At 43.9% G+C, this 17089-nt stretch overlaps 2 protein-coding genes across 6 annotated transcripts in view; both read left to right on the plus strand.

Moving 5' to 3' along the window:
- The first annotated feature begins 567 nt into the window (after window positions 1-567).
- On the plus strand, window positions 568-13987 carry esyt1a (extended synaptotagmin-like protein 1a). Its single transcript, XM_075476765.1, has 31 exons — window positions 568-1794; window positions 2642-2683; window positions 3598-3732; window positions 3938-4011; window positions 4240-4312; window positions 4396-4485; window positions 4567-4622; window positions 5850-5970; window positions 6177-6353; window positions 6799-6881; window positions 7059-7107; window positions 7350-7439; window positions 7775-7870; window positions 7953-8024; window positions 8101-8187; window positions 8325-8474; window positions 8792-8974; window positions 9067-9243; window positions 9334-9416; window positions 9526-9574; window positions 9674-9763; window positions 10748-10843; window positions 11037-11108; window positions 11192-11278; window positions 11407-11553; window positions 11933-12063; window positions 12256-12351; window positions 12442-12573; window positions 12661-12766; window positions 12861-12910; window positions 13019-13987. The coding sequence occupies exons 1-31, from the start codon at window positions 1477-1479 to the stop codon at window positions 13044-13046; spliced, it is 3240 nt and encodes a 1079-aa protein (XP_075332880.1). The 5' UTR covers window positions 568-1476; the 3' UTR covers window positions 13047-13987.
- A 744-nt stretch (window positions 13988-14731) lies between these two features.
- The window catches only part of fmnl3 (formin-like 3), a 31259-nt gene continuing 28901 nt past the window's right edge, over window positions 14732-17089 (plus strand). For all 5 annotated transcript variants that reach the window (XM_075476768.1, XM_075476767.1, XM_075476771.1 and 2 more), the window contains exon 1: window positions 14732-15351. In XM_075476768.1, the coding sequence (XP_075332883.1) occupies window positions 15238-15351 (114 nt within the window). In that variant the 5' untranslated portion in view covers window positions 14732-15237. The remainder of the gene's footprint in view (window positions 15352-17089) is intronic.

Here is a 17089-nt window from a genome sequence, read left to right on the forward strand (position 1 = left end):
TCACCGGTGAGGCCATTGATCCGCTGATTTTGCGGCAGAGAATGAAAATGAATCAACTAACAACATGACAAAACAAATAGCACATTCAGGAAATGACACAAAAAGAAAAGAAAAAGAAAGCTAGAATGGCCGTGTATACTGCTGCTGCCACATTTCAGAGCTTCTTAAATGTTTCCCGGAGTGCTGACAGTGTTACACACATTATTTCTTGCAAGGAAGCATATCTCTATGCACACAAACAAAACAAGACTGTGGGGCAATATAAGAGTGCAAAGAAACCAACATACACTAGTTCAAATAAAGAGGGTAATAGCACAGTAATAACTGTCAAATCTGACATGTTGCAATGAAGTCGGTCATAAAGTAAGTTGTATAGAGGGCATGCTTAAGAATGGTTCTAATGTTGCATAATCAAACCTTATTACACACTGGGAAATGAACCCATCGATTTGGATCTTTCACAAAAATATAGAATTTGTGTTGCTTTTATACCACGTGACTCTCGGGACTAAGCGCATGTTGTTAGTGCAGCTAGTCTATGTACACAAAGGATCTTCACCCTCCGAGCAAATACAGACAACCGGTCGTTTCCAGGCAGCAAGGGAGCTATTTAAAACCTGGCCTGTTTAATTGGCATAAATGAACCTCTTCAATGGAGCCGTTCGCACAAACCGCACAGTGCAACCAGAGAGAATGACCACATTTGCCTAAGGTTTGGCTCTTTTTTTTTTTTTTTAACGATTGGGTAAACCACTGCATCAGTGACATTTGGCGCACATCCTGGATGCCGGTCCCTCTGCTGCTAGGACACCACGGAAGCTGATGTTGACCTGCAGCACGCAGGACACTCGAGGCGAGCAGGGACACCTTTCTGTCAACGAACTTGTTTTCACTCCTGTCATGCTCGGTGGTGAAGCTGCTGCAGTGTTCAGGAGCGCTTGCGCATGCAGGGGGATTTACTCCGACCTACTGACTGTATAAAGATAACGGGCTGCGCAGCCTGTGTACAATATTTCCGTGTGCAGCGGTTCCTTTAGCTTGCCAGGTTAATTCTAAGGCATCGCTGCCTAATGTCTCCAGACACAGCAAATACTTTGCTTTGAGACCCCACGCTCCGCCCGACTCAACGGATGACGCTACAAGATAATTCTAGGATTTAGTTTCCACTTGGTTTAGTGCGAAGGAGGGCTTGAGGCAGAGCCCGCCTTCTCAGCACTGAGTCTGTGCTTGCCCTTCTCCACAGAAGAAGCTAAATGAAACGCGGAATAGTCCATCATAGTGCCCTGCGGAACTGAGGCACAGCGCCGCGAAGAAAAGTCGTGATTGTGATGTAACCGTCCGAAACCCGCAGTTTCTCGCGTATTTGTCGATGGTTTTCTGCAATAACAAAGTAGGGTGCCGCACGCTGGTACTTGCCACTCTGCAGAGAAGTTGAAGGCCAGGTCGAGCTACTGTGAAGTTTTGACGGATCTTACCATGCCAACCGCAGATACAGACCCGGGCGCTGGCAGAGGCACAGACCCGGCCTCACCGAGCCGGCCCCCGGCCGAGCGCGCCGTAAGTGCGCTGTGGTCGTATGGAAAATGCCTGGGTGCTTTCCTACCGGTGTACCTGGCCGGATATTTTGGCTTCAGCATCTGCTTTGTGCTGTTCGGGCTGATGATTTACTTGAAGTGGAAACAGAGTCGTCAGGAGAAAATGATTAGGCTCAGGTCTGCCATGTACCTTCTGGAGAACGAGAGGGAATTCACCACAGAGAAGGTTTTCAGAGCCAAGAGGGATTTACCTCCCTGGGTAAGAGACGCGCAGTCCTCTGTGATCATTTTCTGCAGATTGTACTTGCCATACCAGCCACATATTTGAGACTGCGACGGGATTATTGTTAGATGTTCTAGACTTTTTACACTTAACACACGTAAAAAGAAAATAAGACTGAATGCATGACCATCCTTTTTGTTGTCCATATGTTCCTGTATTTGGACATCCAAATTCCCTGAGGAATTAGCCTGAACTGCTGCCACAGTAATGCAATGACAGATCATGCATGACGGGTCTCTGCAGTGGAACTATTGAATGAATAACAGAGTAATGTGGAACACAAACCATTTTAACCAGTAATTGGAGGGATTTTTTCCTCCCTGTGAGTGTTCCTCATCTCATTTCCCTTCTGTGGACCTGCTTTTTTGACCTTATCTGGCTTCCAAAACTTGATGACTCATAAACATCCTTCGGAGCAGAGGAACATCATATGTGGTTAGAGAGCAAGACGCAGGAAAGTGTGTGTGTACACGAGTTTGCATGTGAACCGAGAAGCCCGAGCATGAGATCTCAAACCTGATGTGCACAATGTGCTTGATGGTTTCCTGAAATTTTTTGTCAGTTGCCAAATTAGTCTGCCTTGTCATGTCCGCGTTGTCTTCCTGCTTTTTATGTGATTTTGTTGTGTTTATCTTTGTGGGTAGAAAGCAGGGGAAAATGGTTTACTCCAGTAAAAACGCTGCCCTGGTAAGAGGGCATGTTGTGAGAATTTCCCTTTTGAAACGAAAAACTCTGCATGAGAATCTCAGACATAAGAGCTAGAGGTCATCTTACGCTGCCCTGACATATTTGAGTTCACGCTTGACGCACAACTCGTCCACAGGTCAACTTTCCAGATGTGGAGAAAGTGGAGTGGCTGAATAAGGTATGTTTTTCCTCTCTCTCTGACTTTGCACATGTGCAGCATTCAATTTTTCATCAGTGCCAACATGCAGCTCCTGCTTCTCTACTGCATCCAGTTGAACTCATAGCAAAGCAAAGCTAATTAATTCAGAAATAAGATGTCCACGCATAACTTGACAAACTCCAACAATAGTAACGTAAATGCCTCACACTCGATATCGCGAGGAACATATGTGTACCTTAAGTGACTCGGCTGTAGTTACAGCCTCTCCATCAGAGCAGATAATCTGCCGGTGTAATTAAGAGGCAGGGAGAGCGGCTCAGATCATATCCCAACCTCTTTCTCTCTGTCAGAGTAAGAAACTCATATCAGCAGCGGGCTTGCGTGGGTACGAATACTAATAATACAAGGCGCCTTTCTGGGTGGATAAGCGCAATAAAAGGTGACGACAGAAGCCAGGACTGTAGGATTCGCTAGACTCGTCTCTCAGCCATCCTACATCTCTCCGACAGGCCTCCCGACATGTGATCCAGCTGCCTGCTTGTGTCTACAAACACACAGTTACTCAGTGTATTTAACAGCTCAAAGAAATGGGTGTTTCGTGATGCGAGGGAGACAAAAAAAACAGCAAAGAAAACCTGTCTGGAGACTTAAATTTCTTTCTAATGCACATCCATACCATTGAGTTTGATAATGCAGCTGACACTCAGGTCTGCCAGCAGCATGCGAGTATCACCAGTCTCACAAGATCATTTCGTAGAAACTTCATGAAGCCGGTTGATGCACGTTGTCGAACTTCATCTAAACTTAAATGTGTTACCATGGATGCAAACACGAGGCACATTTGAGTGTATTATCATGTGATAGTGATAAGTATTCTTTGCCTTACTGATATCAGTTCACGAAACATAATGGCCATGTGCTGTGTTATGCAGATCCTGCAGCAGGCTTGGCCCTTTGTAGGTCAGTATGTGGAGAAGTTGCTGTTGGAAACCATTGCTCCCGCCATCCGAGCTTCCAACATTTATCTGCAGACTCTCAGCTTCACAAAGGTCAACCTCGGAGAAAAGGTGTGTACACACGACTGTTTAAATGATAAATGTGTCACAACCTTAGAAAATGCAATCAAGCCAAGGCCAGTGATTTTTCTTTCTGCACCCAGTTGGTCTTGGGATGAGCGTTTTCCTTTCAGTAGATGGTGTTCTTTGCTGCTGTGCCTCCAGAAAGCCTCGCAGTCTTGCTTGCTTTGTGTAACAGCAGCTGCTGTGTTCACAGGCTTTGATGGTGACTGGTGTAAAGGCTCACACAGAACATGACAAGAGACAAGTTATGTTGGATTTGCACCTGAGGTAATGCACCACGGCTTTCGTTCATCTGCCATTTTAAATGGCTGCTGGCTTCTTGCTAGACACCAAAATACTCCTGAATTACAGTGCTATGAAGTGTCCCCGCTTGTAACAACAGATCACTCTTTACTTAACACACACAAAGAAAAAACAGCTCCGTCATAACTTTCATCAGGCGCTTCCCTTGATTAAACATTTATGCTGAGCTTTGTCACCGTTCTTCTATTGCAGCTACACTGGTGATGTTGAGATAAATGTTGAAATCAAAAAGTACTTCTGCAAAGCAGGAGTTAAAGGAGTCCAGGTAGGTGAAAACATATTTGCATGCCCTTGCATTACTAGCAGTTTGCCTGAGAGCTAATTTTCAACAAAATGTTCTCTTTGCAGCTGCATGGAAAGCTGCGTCTGATCCTCGAGCCCCTGATTGGAGACGTGCCGCTAGTCGGAGCCATTACGATGTTCTTCATTCGCAGGCCTGTGAGTGCTTTTGTTCTGGCATGTCATTGATGTTCATGGTCCACATTTATTTTCCGATTTTTCTTTCTTTCATATGTGTAGAAACTGGACATAAACTGGACTGGACTTACCAATGTGTTGGATATCCCTGGACTGAGGTGAGTTTTTTTAAGATGGGGCTCCTTCTGGAATCTCTTAGGTTGTCGTGATCTGTTTAGTCTCTTGAAGACAAGTTTAGGAGTTTGCGCTTGTTGGAATCAATGCATAGATATTAGTGAAAGTTTTTTATTACTTATCCAGCCGGCAGAATCACAGAGTCGTCTCCTCAATTCAAGAGGAGCTCCAAACCAATTGAGAGAGAAAATAGAGCTTAAGTGTCCGTCTGTGTAGATATTTGTGGTCTGGTGCTTAAAGGATAAGGATGGCCTCATGCCTATTTTTTCTTCCTGTCAATGATTTCAATCAGAAGGCAAAAGGCAACAATAAACTGATCATACTAATAAGTATCGGCTGTGAAGTCAAACTCTAACATGAATGATTCCTCTTTTCCACTGCACCTCCACTGCTGTCTAAAGCTATTAAACTCACAACCATGGAAAATGCCCTTTATCCTAAGTCAGCCCCTCACATACGGCCCTGGTGCAGTGAATTGCTCAAGACAGCGACGAACATTCTGTAAGTCAGTCCACAACTGCAAGTAGTTCTCAACATGTGCTCACCAACCTCCCAACTGTTCAGGAAAAAAGACTTACATAGGAATGAACAAGCACGTGATTAGTTTGCCCAGCAGGGTGACCAGGGAAAGTCAAAAAGCTGTCTCATGACCAAAATGTTTTGTTTTCATGGGATTTGTTTGCTGGAGGTGAAAAAAGTTTCGGACAAGGCCAACCTTATTCTTTAAATTCTTCTTAACTGATGCCATCCAGATTATGTACATGCAAGATTATGACTGTAGCTTTATGCTTAGGGCCACACAATTTTGTATATATTCTATATATGCAAGTATAATTATATAGAATATGAAGATAAACGGATGGTCTCAAAGTGAGAATGAAGGAACCCTACGCAATGTATCTGTATGGAAATACAATTAAAGCATTGTCAGAGGCATAAATCTGTGTCTGATACCTCAGCTCTATATGTGCATCATCATCAGCTCCTTTGACAATACCTATGATGACAGTTTGTCATTATTTTTTAATTGTATTTCTCCTTCAGATCATATTTGCCGAGATGTTTTCGCAACTCCTCCCGTTGGCTCTGTTGCTGGATTTCACGTTGTTTATGCATGAACATGTTTCCAGCAGTAGTTTATAGCATCTGTCTGCTTGTGTGTCCACTCTCTGTGTGTGTGTTCCGGACGTCATCCTTGCATTCATTTGCAGTGCCATGTCGGACACTATGATAATGGATGCAATAGCCTCCTACCTGGTGCTCCCCAATCGTCTCACTGTCCCCCTGGTGGCTGACCTGCACGTGGCGCAGCTCCGCTCCCCTCTCCCAAGGGTAACTGTCTCAATAATAAATGGTCTCCTGAAGAAACATGGGCCCACACTGACTGAAGCATATGTTTTCGAGCAGATTAGTCGCAAGCACTCGTCGTAGCTTTCATGCAACATTTGGTACATCAGATCACGTTGAGAATGAGGAACACATTGCGGTTTGTGACGATGCAGTTTGACTTTGTCTCTGCGTGCATGTTTTCATGCTAGGGAGTTGTTCGTATCCACCTGTTGGAGGCTGAGGACCTGACTGCCAAGGATACTCTCATCAAAGGCTTAATCAACGGGAAGTCGGACCCATACGCCGTGCTGCGTGTTGGAACTCAGACCTTCACCTCTCATCATGTGGACAGCAACCTGAACCCACAGTGGAGGGAGATGTATGAGGTGAGCAGGCTGGAGGCGGACCAAATTCGCTCAAAGCTAAAATGAAAGATGCATGAGATATACTACTTTGCCTCCATGTTAGTGTGCCAAAGAACGATGGCGTCTTGTTGGTGTTCCTGCTTTGTGGGGGTTGCAGTAAGCCTTTGGTTGTAAATATGACACTGCTTCTGCACGAATAGACAGTTTTCTGGAGATTTTTATCTCCTTCTGTGGAAACAGGAAGCAGCTGTTTCCGAGATAAGCAACTGCTTGTACGGCGACACATTTGTCTCCTCTTTTGTCAGAAAGGGATTTTATCCAAACACTAAATAGACATTAAAGGATTTACACCTACTCGTCTGTTTGCATGCCCTTGTGTTTTTATGCCATTTGTGGCTGTATCTATATTTGTACAGTTGTTGTTGCGTATTGGGTATTTGTCCATTTATGTGTGTGTATGTGTCAGGTGATTGTCCATGAAGTACCTGGTCAGGAGTTGGAAGTGGAAGTGTTTGACAAAGACCCAGACCAGGATGACTTCCTGGGGAGGTAGCTCACTCATTCTCATTCATTTTCTACATGTCTGTGTGTTTCTCATGTCATTGCCAAAGCTGCTTTTTGCCGTTTTGGGCCATGATAGTGTTAAAATTTGCCTCCATGGTCTTGTTATTTTTCTGTTAATAACATTATTGATCCTCCGTATGTCTTTTTCTTTCTGTGTTCCAGGGTCAAGGTAGAGCTCGATATTGTGAAGAAGGCCCGAATCGTGGATGATGTGAGTAGCAATTCGTTGGCGGTTTCACGCAAACATCCGGTATTTCGTTATTGTTATTGCTTCTTTTTTTTCCTCCACAATTTCAAATCGAAAAAAAAAAAATTTGTCAGCATTCAGTAATCCTGTTATCATGTGACTCTGGAGACACCATGTGCCTCCTCGTGATCGTCTCTGATCCCACCACCAGCTGGATGAGAGAAATGTTTTTTTAATAAACCTTTTTTTTTTTTGCTTTCGGCTAGTGGTTCAACCTGAGGGACGTTTCATCCGGCAGCGTTCACCTGCGGCTGGAGTGGCTCTCTCTGCTGTCCTCTGCTGACAGACTGAGTGAGGTGAGGCCACATGCTGAGAATTCAGGCTGGATGAACATTGAATTTAATTCAGTTTTATTGTTACACTCTACTGTGATGTGATGATTTTTTTATAGGAGCTTGCATGATTTGTTTAAGCGACCGTTATTTTTTCTCATTCTTCTCACGTGTCCGGGTTTGTCATATATCTTTTGTGCACTATGCTTTCAATTCTGTGCTTGCTCTACCTTTAACTTGAATGCGAGATAAATTTAGCATCAGAACAATAGAAATTGAAAAAGCAAAACTTTTAGTGTCGGGGCTTATAAGAAACCACATCCAATTCCTCACACGTTCTCCCGTTTGTCTTTTGCCAGGTGATTGAAAAGAACCAGAACGTGACCACAAAGACAGCTGATCCCCCATCTGCCGCCATCCTTGCCATCTATCTCGACCAAGCTTACGAACTGCCTGTAAGCTTCTCACTCATGAGTTCATGTGATGTGCACTGATTTTTCTTCTGTTATTCACCCTGATGTGGTCAACATGTTGCAGATGAGGAAAGGCAACAAGGACCCCAGCCCAATGGTGCAGATTTCTATTCAGGACGCAACTAAAGAGAGCAAGGCAAGTTAATTAAGATAGCCGCTGCTTAAGGCCTCACATCTGACTCAGAGCATGATTATACTTCTTGTTTCTGCAGACTTGCTACGGGACGAACAGCCCTGTGTGGGAGGATGCTTTCACCTTCTTCATTCAGGATCCTTGCAAACAAGATATTGATATTCAGGTAGGTCGTCATCGGTAACGGTTCAACTCATGTTCAACATTTTACACAACCAAACACCATTCGCACACATTTCACACCATTTTTTTTTACATACCCCTCCTTCCACCCGTGTGTCCTCTGTTTCTGTGTCTGATCAGGTGAAGGATGATGATCGTACTCTGCTTTTGGGCAGTCTGACAATCCCTCTGAGCCGTCTTTTGGAGACCCGCGAACTCACCTTGGACCAGTGGTTTCAACTAGAGAATTCGGGTTCAGCAAGCCGCATCTATGCCAAAATTGTGCTTAGGGTCGGTATTTGAGTCATTGTCTCAACATACATATATTGGGTAATGTGACGAGGTAAACAAGCGTCTTTTAAGGCAAACCTCCCTGGGAAGACTCAAATCCACCTTGGGCAAATCTTTATATCTATATTTACTTATCTTTGGTGTTTTTTTATTTTATTTTAAAATTATGTTAGAAAAGATATTGGAGAGTTTTAAAAGTGTTATGAATAGTCTACCAACAAACTTGCTTCATATGATTATCACAAGACATAAGACAGCATTGTTGAATTATTTCCTGCTTGACATTTGCTCACACAAGCTTCATTGTTTCCTGCTAGATTTTGTGGCTGAGTGATGACACCACTCCCACAACCCCGTCTCCTCGCCCCTCAACCTCCGGGTCCGGGACAAGCCAGGGAGGAATCACATCAGACCTTAACCCTATGGTGACCGGTGGGTTAAATAAGCCTCAGCCGACACGGCCAGAGCACACCACACCCGATCCGGAGTTTGCAACGGAGGTAAGGAAATGGTTACCTAAAGTTGAGCGGCAGCAGATGCTTCTCTCATCCCAAATTGCGGTGACATTCCCTGTCCTCGCTCCCGCTTGCAGGGAGTGTTGCGAATCCATCTGATGGAGGCCCAAAACCTGATAGCGAAGGACAACTTCATGGGGGGCATGGTGAAGGGGAAGAGCGACCCCTATGTCAAGATCCGAGTGGCCGGCATTACCTTCCGCAGCCACACCATCAAAGAGAACCTCAATCCTGTCTGGAATGAACTCTACGAGGTATCGGCCCCTTTTAATGCTCAAGCAGTCGGCGAAGTCGCTCATCTCGTGAGTGTTTGACGGTTTTATTTTTTCATTTCTTGGATCTAGGTGATTTTGACCCAGCTTCCGGGTCAAGAGATCCAGTTTGAGCTGTTTGACAAGGACATCGATCAGGATGACTTTCTCGGAAGGTAACAGTGAAACAGAAAGTCACCGATCGCTTCTGACTATTTTGTGTTTTGTAGCAGAAGGGACATGATGTCACTGAAATGAACGATGCACTGTCAACCGTCTTTGCAGGTTCAAGCTTAACCTAAGAGACATCACCAGTGCACAATTCATTGATACGGTAAGTGAAATGATTGTAACAGAAGAAAATGATATAATGTACACGTGTTAAAAATGTCCATATGACAACGCGCATGTTTTTGTGCCATTCTTGTTTTAGTGGTACACTCTAAATGATGTGAAGTCAGGTCGGGTTCACTTGGTGCTGGAGTGGCTGCCCAAAGTCTCGGACCCGTTCAGACTGGAGCAGGTCAGATACGTACTCTAATCTTTATTCTCTCTATTGGAGGCAATATACTGTGCTAATAATGCAGTGGCTTTATTGCAGCCCTGAACGGAGCAGGAGATGAAGGAAATGGCCTTTTAAGATGATCCCACTGATAACAAACTCGGGAAAACAGGAAGGATTATTAAAGCAATTTAGAGCAAAAGAGCAACACTAATAACAGTCACCACCATGAAGGGAACACAAGAGGTAGTTGTGGATAAAATACAATGAGGGAACAACATAACACTTTCCAGTCCACAGGGGTAAGCATAACATTTAGTCTGCAAGCCCCTGAATGGCCCTCTGGCACTGACTGGATTTCCTCTCTCTTGAGACAAAAAAGAAAGAAAATGGCCACACACACACACACACACTTGAGAGTAAAACTGAAGCACAGCAACACTCCAGCTTTAACGTGTGATAAAACTCCTAAAAGCCTCAGTTGCAGCACAGAGCAATGTTGAACTGAGTGATGCTAATGTAACAATCCTCCTGTTAATCCAGTCCTCATCTCAGGGTAATTATGGCTTAAAACACTCTCTAGTAATGGCATGTCTGTCTGCCGCACTGTGTGCCTAAACAAGTATTTTACCTTCTGTTTGCTAAAGAAGGGCCTCTGAATATGAAGCCTGCAAACTGAAATGATGAAATGCATACCAGGAGTCTTTTATCAAACATATATGAACCTCCTGTGTGAAACAGTCTGGAAAAGTCCTAAATCTAAAACAGGGATTTGCTGCACCTGTTAAAGAATGAAGAAATATCCAAATCAATCCTTTGCCATCTACCTCTTATACTGTGAAAGCCTTGGTACCGTACTTGTGTGTTATAGCGCTGTTGTTTGGTTCCTTTGGCATAGAAAAGACTTTTTGATGTATGCTAATATCTTTGTTGGCTCTGTTGCGAAAGAAACTTGAACCACAACTGTTGTACTGCACTTCCATAACTCTTTCCGGTTCCCTGCAGGTTCTGCAGTATCAGTCCCAGCAGTCGTACCAAAACAAGGTTGTGCCATCAGCAGCTGTGCTGTTTGTGTATGCGGAGCGTGCCCACGGCCTGCCGGTGAGACCACATTTACGAGTCCATGGCCTTTTATTTTTTTTGTTTAGAGCGACGCAACTGAAGAAGCACAGCAGTTGATTTCAGCTGCATGCACTAAAATCTTAGGATCAACGTTGATTTGTTTTATTCTCGCAGTCAAACGCCGTTTCTTAAAATTTTTGTGTTAGAGTGCTCTTTTTTTGTGCGATTTCAGCTGAAGAAGAATGGAAAGGAGCCAAAGGCTGGAGCTGAGATTATACACAATAATGTTTCACACAAAACCAAGGTAGGATTATGAGCACGGAGCATGCACTTGAAACTAATTACTTTTAAAAAAGTCATCAAATTTGCCATTGGTTCATCCCACAGATCTGCGAGCGATCCACATCTCCCCGATGGGATGAAGCCTTTCATTTTTTGGTTCATGACCCCAGAGATGAAACACTCACAGTCAAGGTGAGCGATGATCCCTGAGCTGTGGTTGTAAGCAGATACATGTCTTTTTGCCACATGGGATATTTTTTACAGGCACACTAAAAGTCTGACAAACGTATGCATATTTATACGTGTGTGTTCTTGTCCAGCTCTCCCACAGCTGGGGACAGGCTCTTGGGGCCTTGACTCTTCCTCTGAGGGAGGTGTTGGCTGAGCCGGGGTTGGTGCTGGACCGCTGGCTCAGTTTGGATGGTGCTCTGCCAGAGAGCCAGATACTGCTGAAGGTCATGCTCAAGGTACAGCAAACGTACTGCTTATTTTCTCGACATTGTGTCATAGAACAGATGTTCTCATTGTTATCTATTCTGTGCTGTCGCTCTTGATTTTGGAGTTATTCTCTTTTCTTCAGCCAAAATTGCAAAATCCTCTTTTTTTCTTCCAACTTCAGTCACGAGATTGGATTCTTTTTTTGTTCCCATTTTGCGCCACATCACAACTTTTTGGAAGGCAGGATACACTGTGTGTCCCATGTGTTCACCACTCATGCCAAGTTTAGCTGTAGATTCTTCTAGCTGCGGCATCCCAAACGTATTTGTTGGGTACTGATTGGTAAGCTGCTCAAAGTGTTGTTGACAATGTCCCATCTGATAATGTTTTTTTCTTTTAATGCTGCAGGTTTTGGACACTCAGCTGGCAGTGTGTCGTGGCGCTCCGGTTGGAGCAGGCAGTGATGCCAATGCAGGTGAATTCATGCCCAGATGGGTTCCTTCCCATCTGGACCTCAAACACAGAGGTGGATTCTCCATGTGAGTCCTACACACTGGCCCCATTGTTTAGTCCAAAAGACGAAACTTGTCACACTTTCTGCAGTCGGCTGATATCCAGAATGTTTTTTCCTTTAAGAATGCAGAAATCAGAGTAAACACTCCTGATATGTCTCTTCTTTATGCATTATGAGGCACCGTAATGTGAACATGTGAACACTTGTGTGTTTTTAGCGTCGCTGACAGTGCAAACTCATCCAGCCAGGTGAAGCTTACCGTCGGCTACTCCACAGAGGAAAACAGGCTTTTCATCATTGTTCACTCCTGCAGGTTTCTATATGACATGCGTTACCTTCTTATCACGTCTTTCACCCAAAACAGTCGGCGCCGTGATATATCACAATCTCTGTATACTCACAGAGCCCTGGCAGCCTGCTCCAAGGATGGTGCTGACCCATATGTTTCCTTCATCCTGCTGCCCGACAAGAAGGCCACCACCAAGCGGAGAACCGCCATCAAGAAGAGGGAGCTCAACCCGGAATTCAACGAGAGGTGAAAAGCGGCTGAGAAACTCGGAACGGTGACAGAAATGTGTAACATCATCGTTGACTTCTGACTTCTTTTTCTTTCGCTCTGTAGGTTTGATTTTGATTTTTCTCTGGAAGAGTCCATGCAGAGAAGACTGGACCTGTCTGTGAAGAACAGCGTCTCCTTCATGAGCAGAGAAAGGGAGCTTATCGGCAAGGTATTGGCAAGGACATTTCCGTTATCTAAGAGTGCTTACTACTTTTGCCATTGTGATGGTCACTACACTCTTTCTTTCCCCTTGATTTCCTTAGCTGCTGCTGGATTTGGACCAAATTGACCTCAAGGCTGGTGTCACACAATGGTAAAGATTTCAAAAACCTACTGAACAATCTTGTAACATATCACCAAAGTTAAAGCATTGTTTTTCTAAAGATTACACCATCTACAGCTTGCATTCTGCCTCTTGCAGGTACGATTTGGTCGCAGAGACCGTCTAGAAGAAGCCTGATCTTTGGCTCTACATAACATAAGTGCTGCTTCGCTTCTGTGACCTGTGACCTGTGATGTGTGCGTTTGTATATTCAGCTTAAATGAAAATGTCCACCATCACTGAAGTAAAAAAAAAAAAAGACGACATATCTCCTCTGTGGGAACACAGATCATCACTTTACAAGTAGCTCATCATTCGTAAAGTGTTAACTGTGCTGAATCGACACTGTTTCGAGAAGATATTTTGTCTGAATAGATATTTGACATCAGTGCAGCTGTGTTGCACGACGAATCAAGGTTATAGGTGTTCAAGCATGTCCAAGTCCTCTTTGAATTTTATTTTAAAAAGGGCTTATGCTGTGATCTGTAGGCATTCACTGTGTTTTATGGATTTACACACAGGAAAAAGATTTCCCTAGAATTTTACTTTTTACTGACTCAACAATTCCCAATAGTCTTCTGTTTGTATATGTTGATATTATTGCCTTAAGTATGACAAAACTGCACAATCTGTCAGTGTTTCTGAAATGTGTTCCAGATGAAGTTTTTATATGTTATCAAATTTACTTTTGTAAATCAAAGTGTTAGAAACCTGTAGAACCTCACTGAAACCAGAGGTACGACACTGTCAGCAGGGTCTACATCACTGTGCTTTTGTGAAGACAAGACTTTGTAAATACACGTTGCTGGGTTGCAGCAACCCAGGCTTCTTTGCGTTTTTAAGTGTTTGTTGGGCTCCAGCCGTGTCTATATTTTTTCAAGCAGAGCAGTTAGAATCTTATGGCGGAGACGCTAATGTTCACCGCTGCCGCGTTGGCACAATGGCATTAATGTGGCAGCGTAGAGACAAAATTGTGCAATCCTGGAACTGAGATGGGCTTTGACTTTGATCATATCATTGTGCATCTGCTGAAGTTGTTGATTAAAGTTTGCACTCTCATGAATCAAACTAACTTTGTGATTTAATATGCTTCTTCCTCTCTCTACTTCTACTTAAACTCAGAATATGTTGAGGTATGGCATCTATGGAAGTTTTTCTATGCCATCAGAGTTTGAATATGAATTTCTAATATTGATTTTTTTACAGCATCAAAATCAGACTTTGAATTTAGAAAAAATCCAGTGGAAAAAAAACAGACTCAACATCTTCCACTGAATTTTTTGAAGTAAAATTTTTTACACTGAATTTTTTTTTAGATGTTGATTTTTTTTTACACTGTTGTTTTTTTAAATTCAAAGTCTGATTTTGATGCTGTAAAAATTCAATATTAGAAATTTATATTCAAACTGATGGCACAGAAAAACTTCCATAGGCATCTTTTACAGTAAAAAAAAATGTTGAAAAACGATGATAACAATTTAATCAATTAAAAATTATTTAGAATTGAAGACATCAATTAAAACAAGCAGCTGGAAGTCACATATAATGAAATTCATAAGTCCAGCTAACTGTTGGGGTGTTTTGCTGACACGCCATGCTGCTGTCTTGCCACCAGGTGGCGACAAAAGTGCTAATATGCTCTCATCTTCTCGTCCAGCTGCATGTCAGGTCCCCTGCCGTACAGATGTGAGGGGGCGGGGAAACATGAAATGATTTACACGTCTTTGGGCCAACAGGAGAGACGTCACCCCTGGCTGGGGGCGGGGCTAAAGGAGAAAAGCTTCACTGAGTGGAGGCAGCAGCAAAGGGCTTAATCAGGATCACACAACAATAATGAATGGAAACACGGCGTAGCCAAGAAAGTTGAGCAGCAACTAAAAGTAACTGCAGGGAGGCTGTTGAAAAAGTTGTCTGTCCCGTGGAAAAAAAGAAAAAAAAAAGAAATCACTTCTTAGTAATGGATTGGCCGGGTGAATCAGAAACTACGATTTGGAAAAGAAACCAGCTGTTTTTTTGTAGAAACTTTTGATTTTTTGTTTTTGTCTTTTCTCTTCTTGTTGTAGCCTATCTTTTTTCAGTGGAGCCGCACTGTAAGCCTAAACGCGTGATTAAGGGTAAATGGCACTTTGGGACAGTAATTCGAGACCACTGCGCTGTCAGCGTTTTATACTGGAAAACTGGATTTATCGGGATTAATACGTGAATGAAACTACCGGGATACTTTGGAGATTCTTACTTGGATTCCCACCGCTGAAAGAAAGCCGAGGGTCTGCGGGGCTTTTGGGTTGACAGAAGAGCACCACACCTCTGGGAGAAAAATGGGGAATATAGAAAGTGTTGACGGCCAGTCGGAGATGAAGCATCACATCATGCCTCTGAAGGTGCCCATGCCCGACCCCACCGAGCTGGAGGAGAAATTTGCCATAGTTTTGGTGAGTTCTAACCAACTCGGCGGTTCGCTCTAACAACTCTTTCTCACATTTTACCGGTTTATTTTCCAGTTACCAGAACCGCCGTTACTTTGAACTCGTCCCGCTAAACTACAGCTAACGCACGCACGCAAAGCTTCCGCGACAGCGGAACGTGTTGCCTCTGCATATATAAAAAAAAAGCCAATTATGGCTCTTTTAAACTAGATTGAAGCGTGTTTGTATTTACACCCCTGTCTTTTATTGTCCGTCACGAGCCGCTGCCACATTAAATGAACCGACCTGTGCCGTCCCGCCCCTCATTCTCCGCCTGCTGTCCCCCTCTCCTGCGGTTCTTTTGTCTCGCCTAAAGTCAGAGAACTCCGCGTTTGCTGAAGTGGCAAATACTGCGCGCAGCATGGTGGGAGGTGTGTGTGTGTGTGTAGGGGTGGGGGGCACAGATGGAGGGCTTCTTTTAGTTTAAAAAAAAAGGGCAATGGGCTACACTGTAACAGCTCCCTTTGCCCCTTTTTCTCGCTGCAGGCAGGCAAACCGCCTGAAAACAACATTTTCTGAATTCCCCCAAAACTCCCACACCCGGGACGACCTTCCCCTCCCCTCTTCCTCCCTCCGCACTCCACATCGGGCTGCTGGCGTTGAGCGCTTTGTTGCAGCGAGCCCACACTCCACAGACACTTCTACCGACTATCAACACAGTGGAGCAGAGGCTGTCAGAGTGGGAGTGTCACGTTACCTCAGGGGGACGTTTCGGTTCTGAGCGCAACACAACTGGGTACTCCGCAGATGCGTCAGGGACATTTATGTGCCCGGAATACCCGCTGTGTCATAGGCTACTGCTTATTTATTGGTCACAAAGTAAAGACGAGGGGTTCTGAAACCGAGAACTGCTGTGGGGTGCATTCAGTTTTTACCTAATAACCTATAGATGACTTCTGCGTTAGTTTGACCACAAAAAGTGGGCTGCTATGATTGACAGCTTCCAAATTAAGTTGGTGATTTAAGGAAAGTGACTCAAAAATTGAGAGTAGAGATGTTGTTTTGGTGTCTGCTTCTTAGGCAGCTGAACGGGGCCAATTGGGTCAAAAGAGTCCCCTGCTATGATCAGTTATGGGTATGCAGAATTTGGGCAGTTTTTGTCTGAGCATTGGCCCATTTGTCCAATATTTGGCCCAGCAGTGGATCTAAACCTGATTTATGTCCCACATCCCTGTTCAGTCAGCATGTAAAAGGCCCTTTTTGGATCATCATTAGTTCCATGACATGCTTTCCGTTCCTCCACTAGAGCCTGGAAAGTTTTCAAAAGTCAGATTGTTGAAAGAATGTAAATAGAAATAAAAATTCCAACCTCATTAAAAAGAAAAAACAAACAAAAACTGCCCCCAAAGCTTCACTTTCTTTATGCATTCATTTGTGTGTATGTCAGATTTATCTGATGAAAACCCAAGAGGAGAAAAAAACGGTTGTGGTTTCACTCACATCCTGAGGACACTGTGAAGTCGCTAGGCAACCGCGTGAGACTTTCTGATCTGACACTGACAAGAGTGGCATCAACCTCATTGTCTTAATCTTGGCTAGGAAAATAGGAAGCTATTATCCTGAAACTTGGACTTCAGATGAGACAAATGTAAAAACTGCCCTGTGTTTGGGGTGCCAGATCTGCTTTAACTTGTAATCCGTCAGAGTCAGAGAAGTGTCCAACATAGAGACAACATCACCTTCCTGTTTATATATCATGTGGCAC

This window comes from Odontesthes bonariensis, chromosome 10 (genome assembly GCF_027942865.1).
Source record: "Odontesthes bonariensis isolate fOdoBon6 chromosome 10, fOdoBon6.hap1, whole genome shotgun sequence".
NCBI lineage: Eukaryota > Metazoa > Chordata > Actinopteri > Atheriniformes > Atherinopsidae > Odontesthes > Odontesthes bonariensis.

What these genes read in the sequence shown, in the direction of transcription:
- esyt1a (XM_075476765.1), top strand. Translation starts at nt 1,477, where the DNA reads ATGCCAACCGCAGATACAGACCCGGGCGCTGGCAGAGGCACAGACCCG. An exon ending in ACCCGTTCAGACTGGAGCAG is followed by an intron (nt 9,764 to 10,747) that starts GTCAGATACGTA and finishes GGTTCCCTGCAG; the next exon opens with GTTCTGCAGTATCAGTCCCA. An exon ending in AAGGCTGGTGTCACACAATG is followed by an intron (nt 12,911 to 13,018) that starts GTAAAGATTTCA and finishes TGCCTCTTGCAG; the next exon opens with GTACGATTTGGTCGCAGAGA.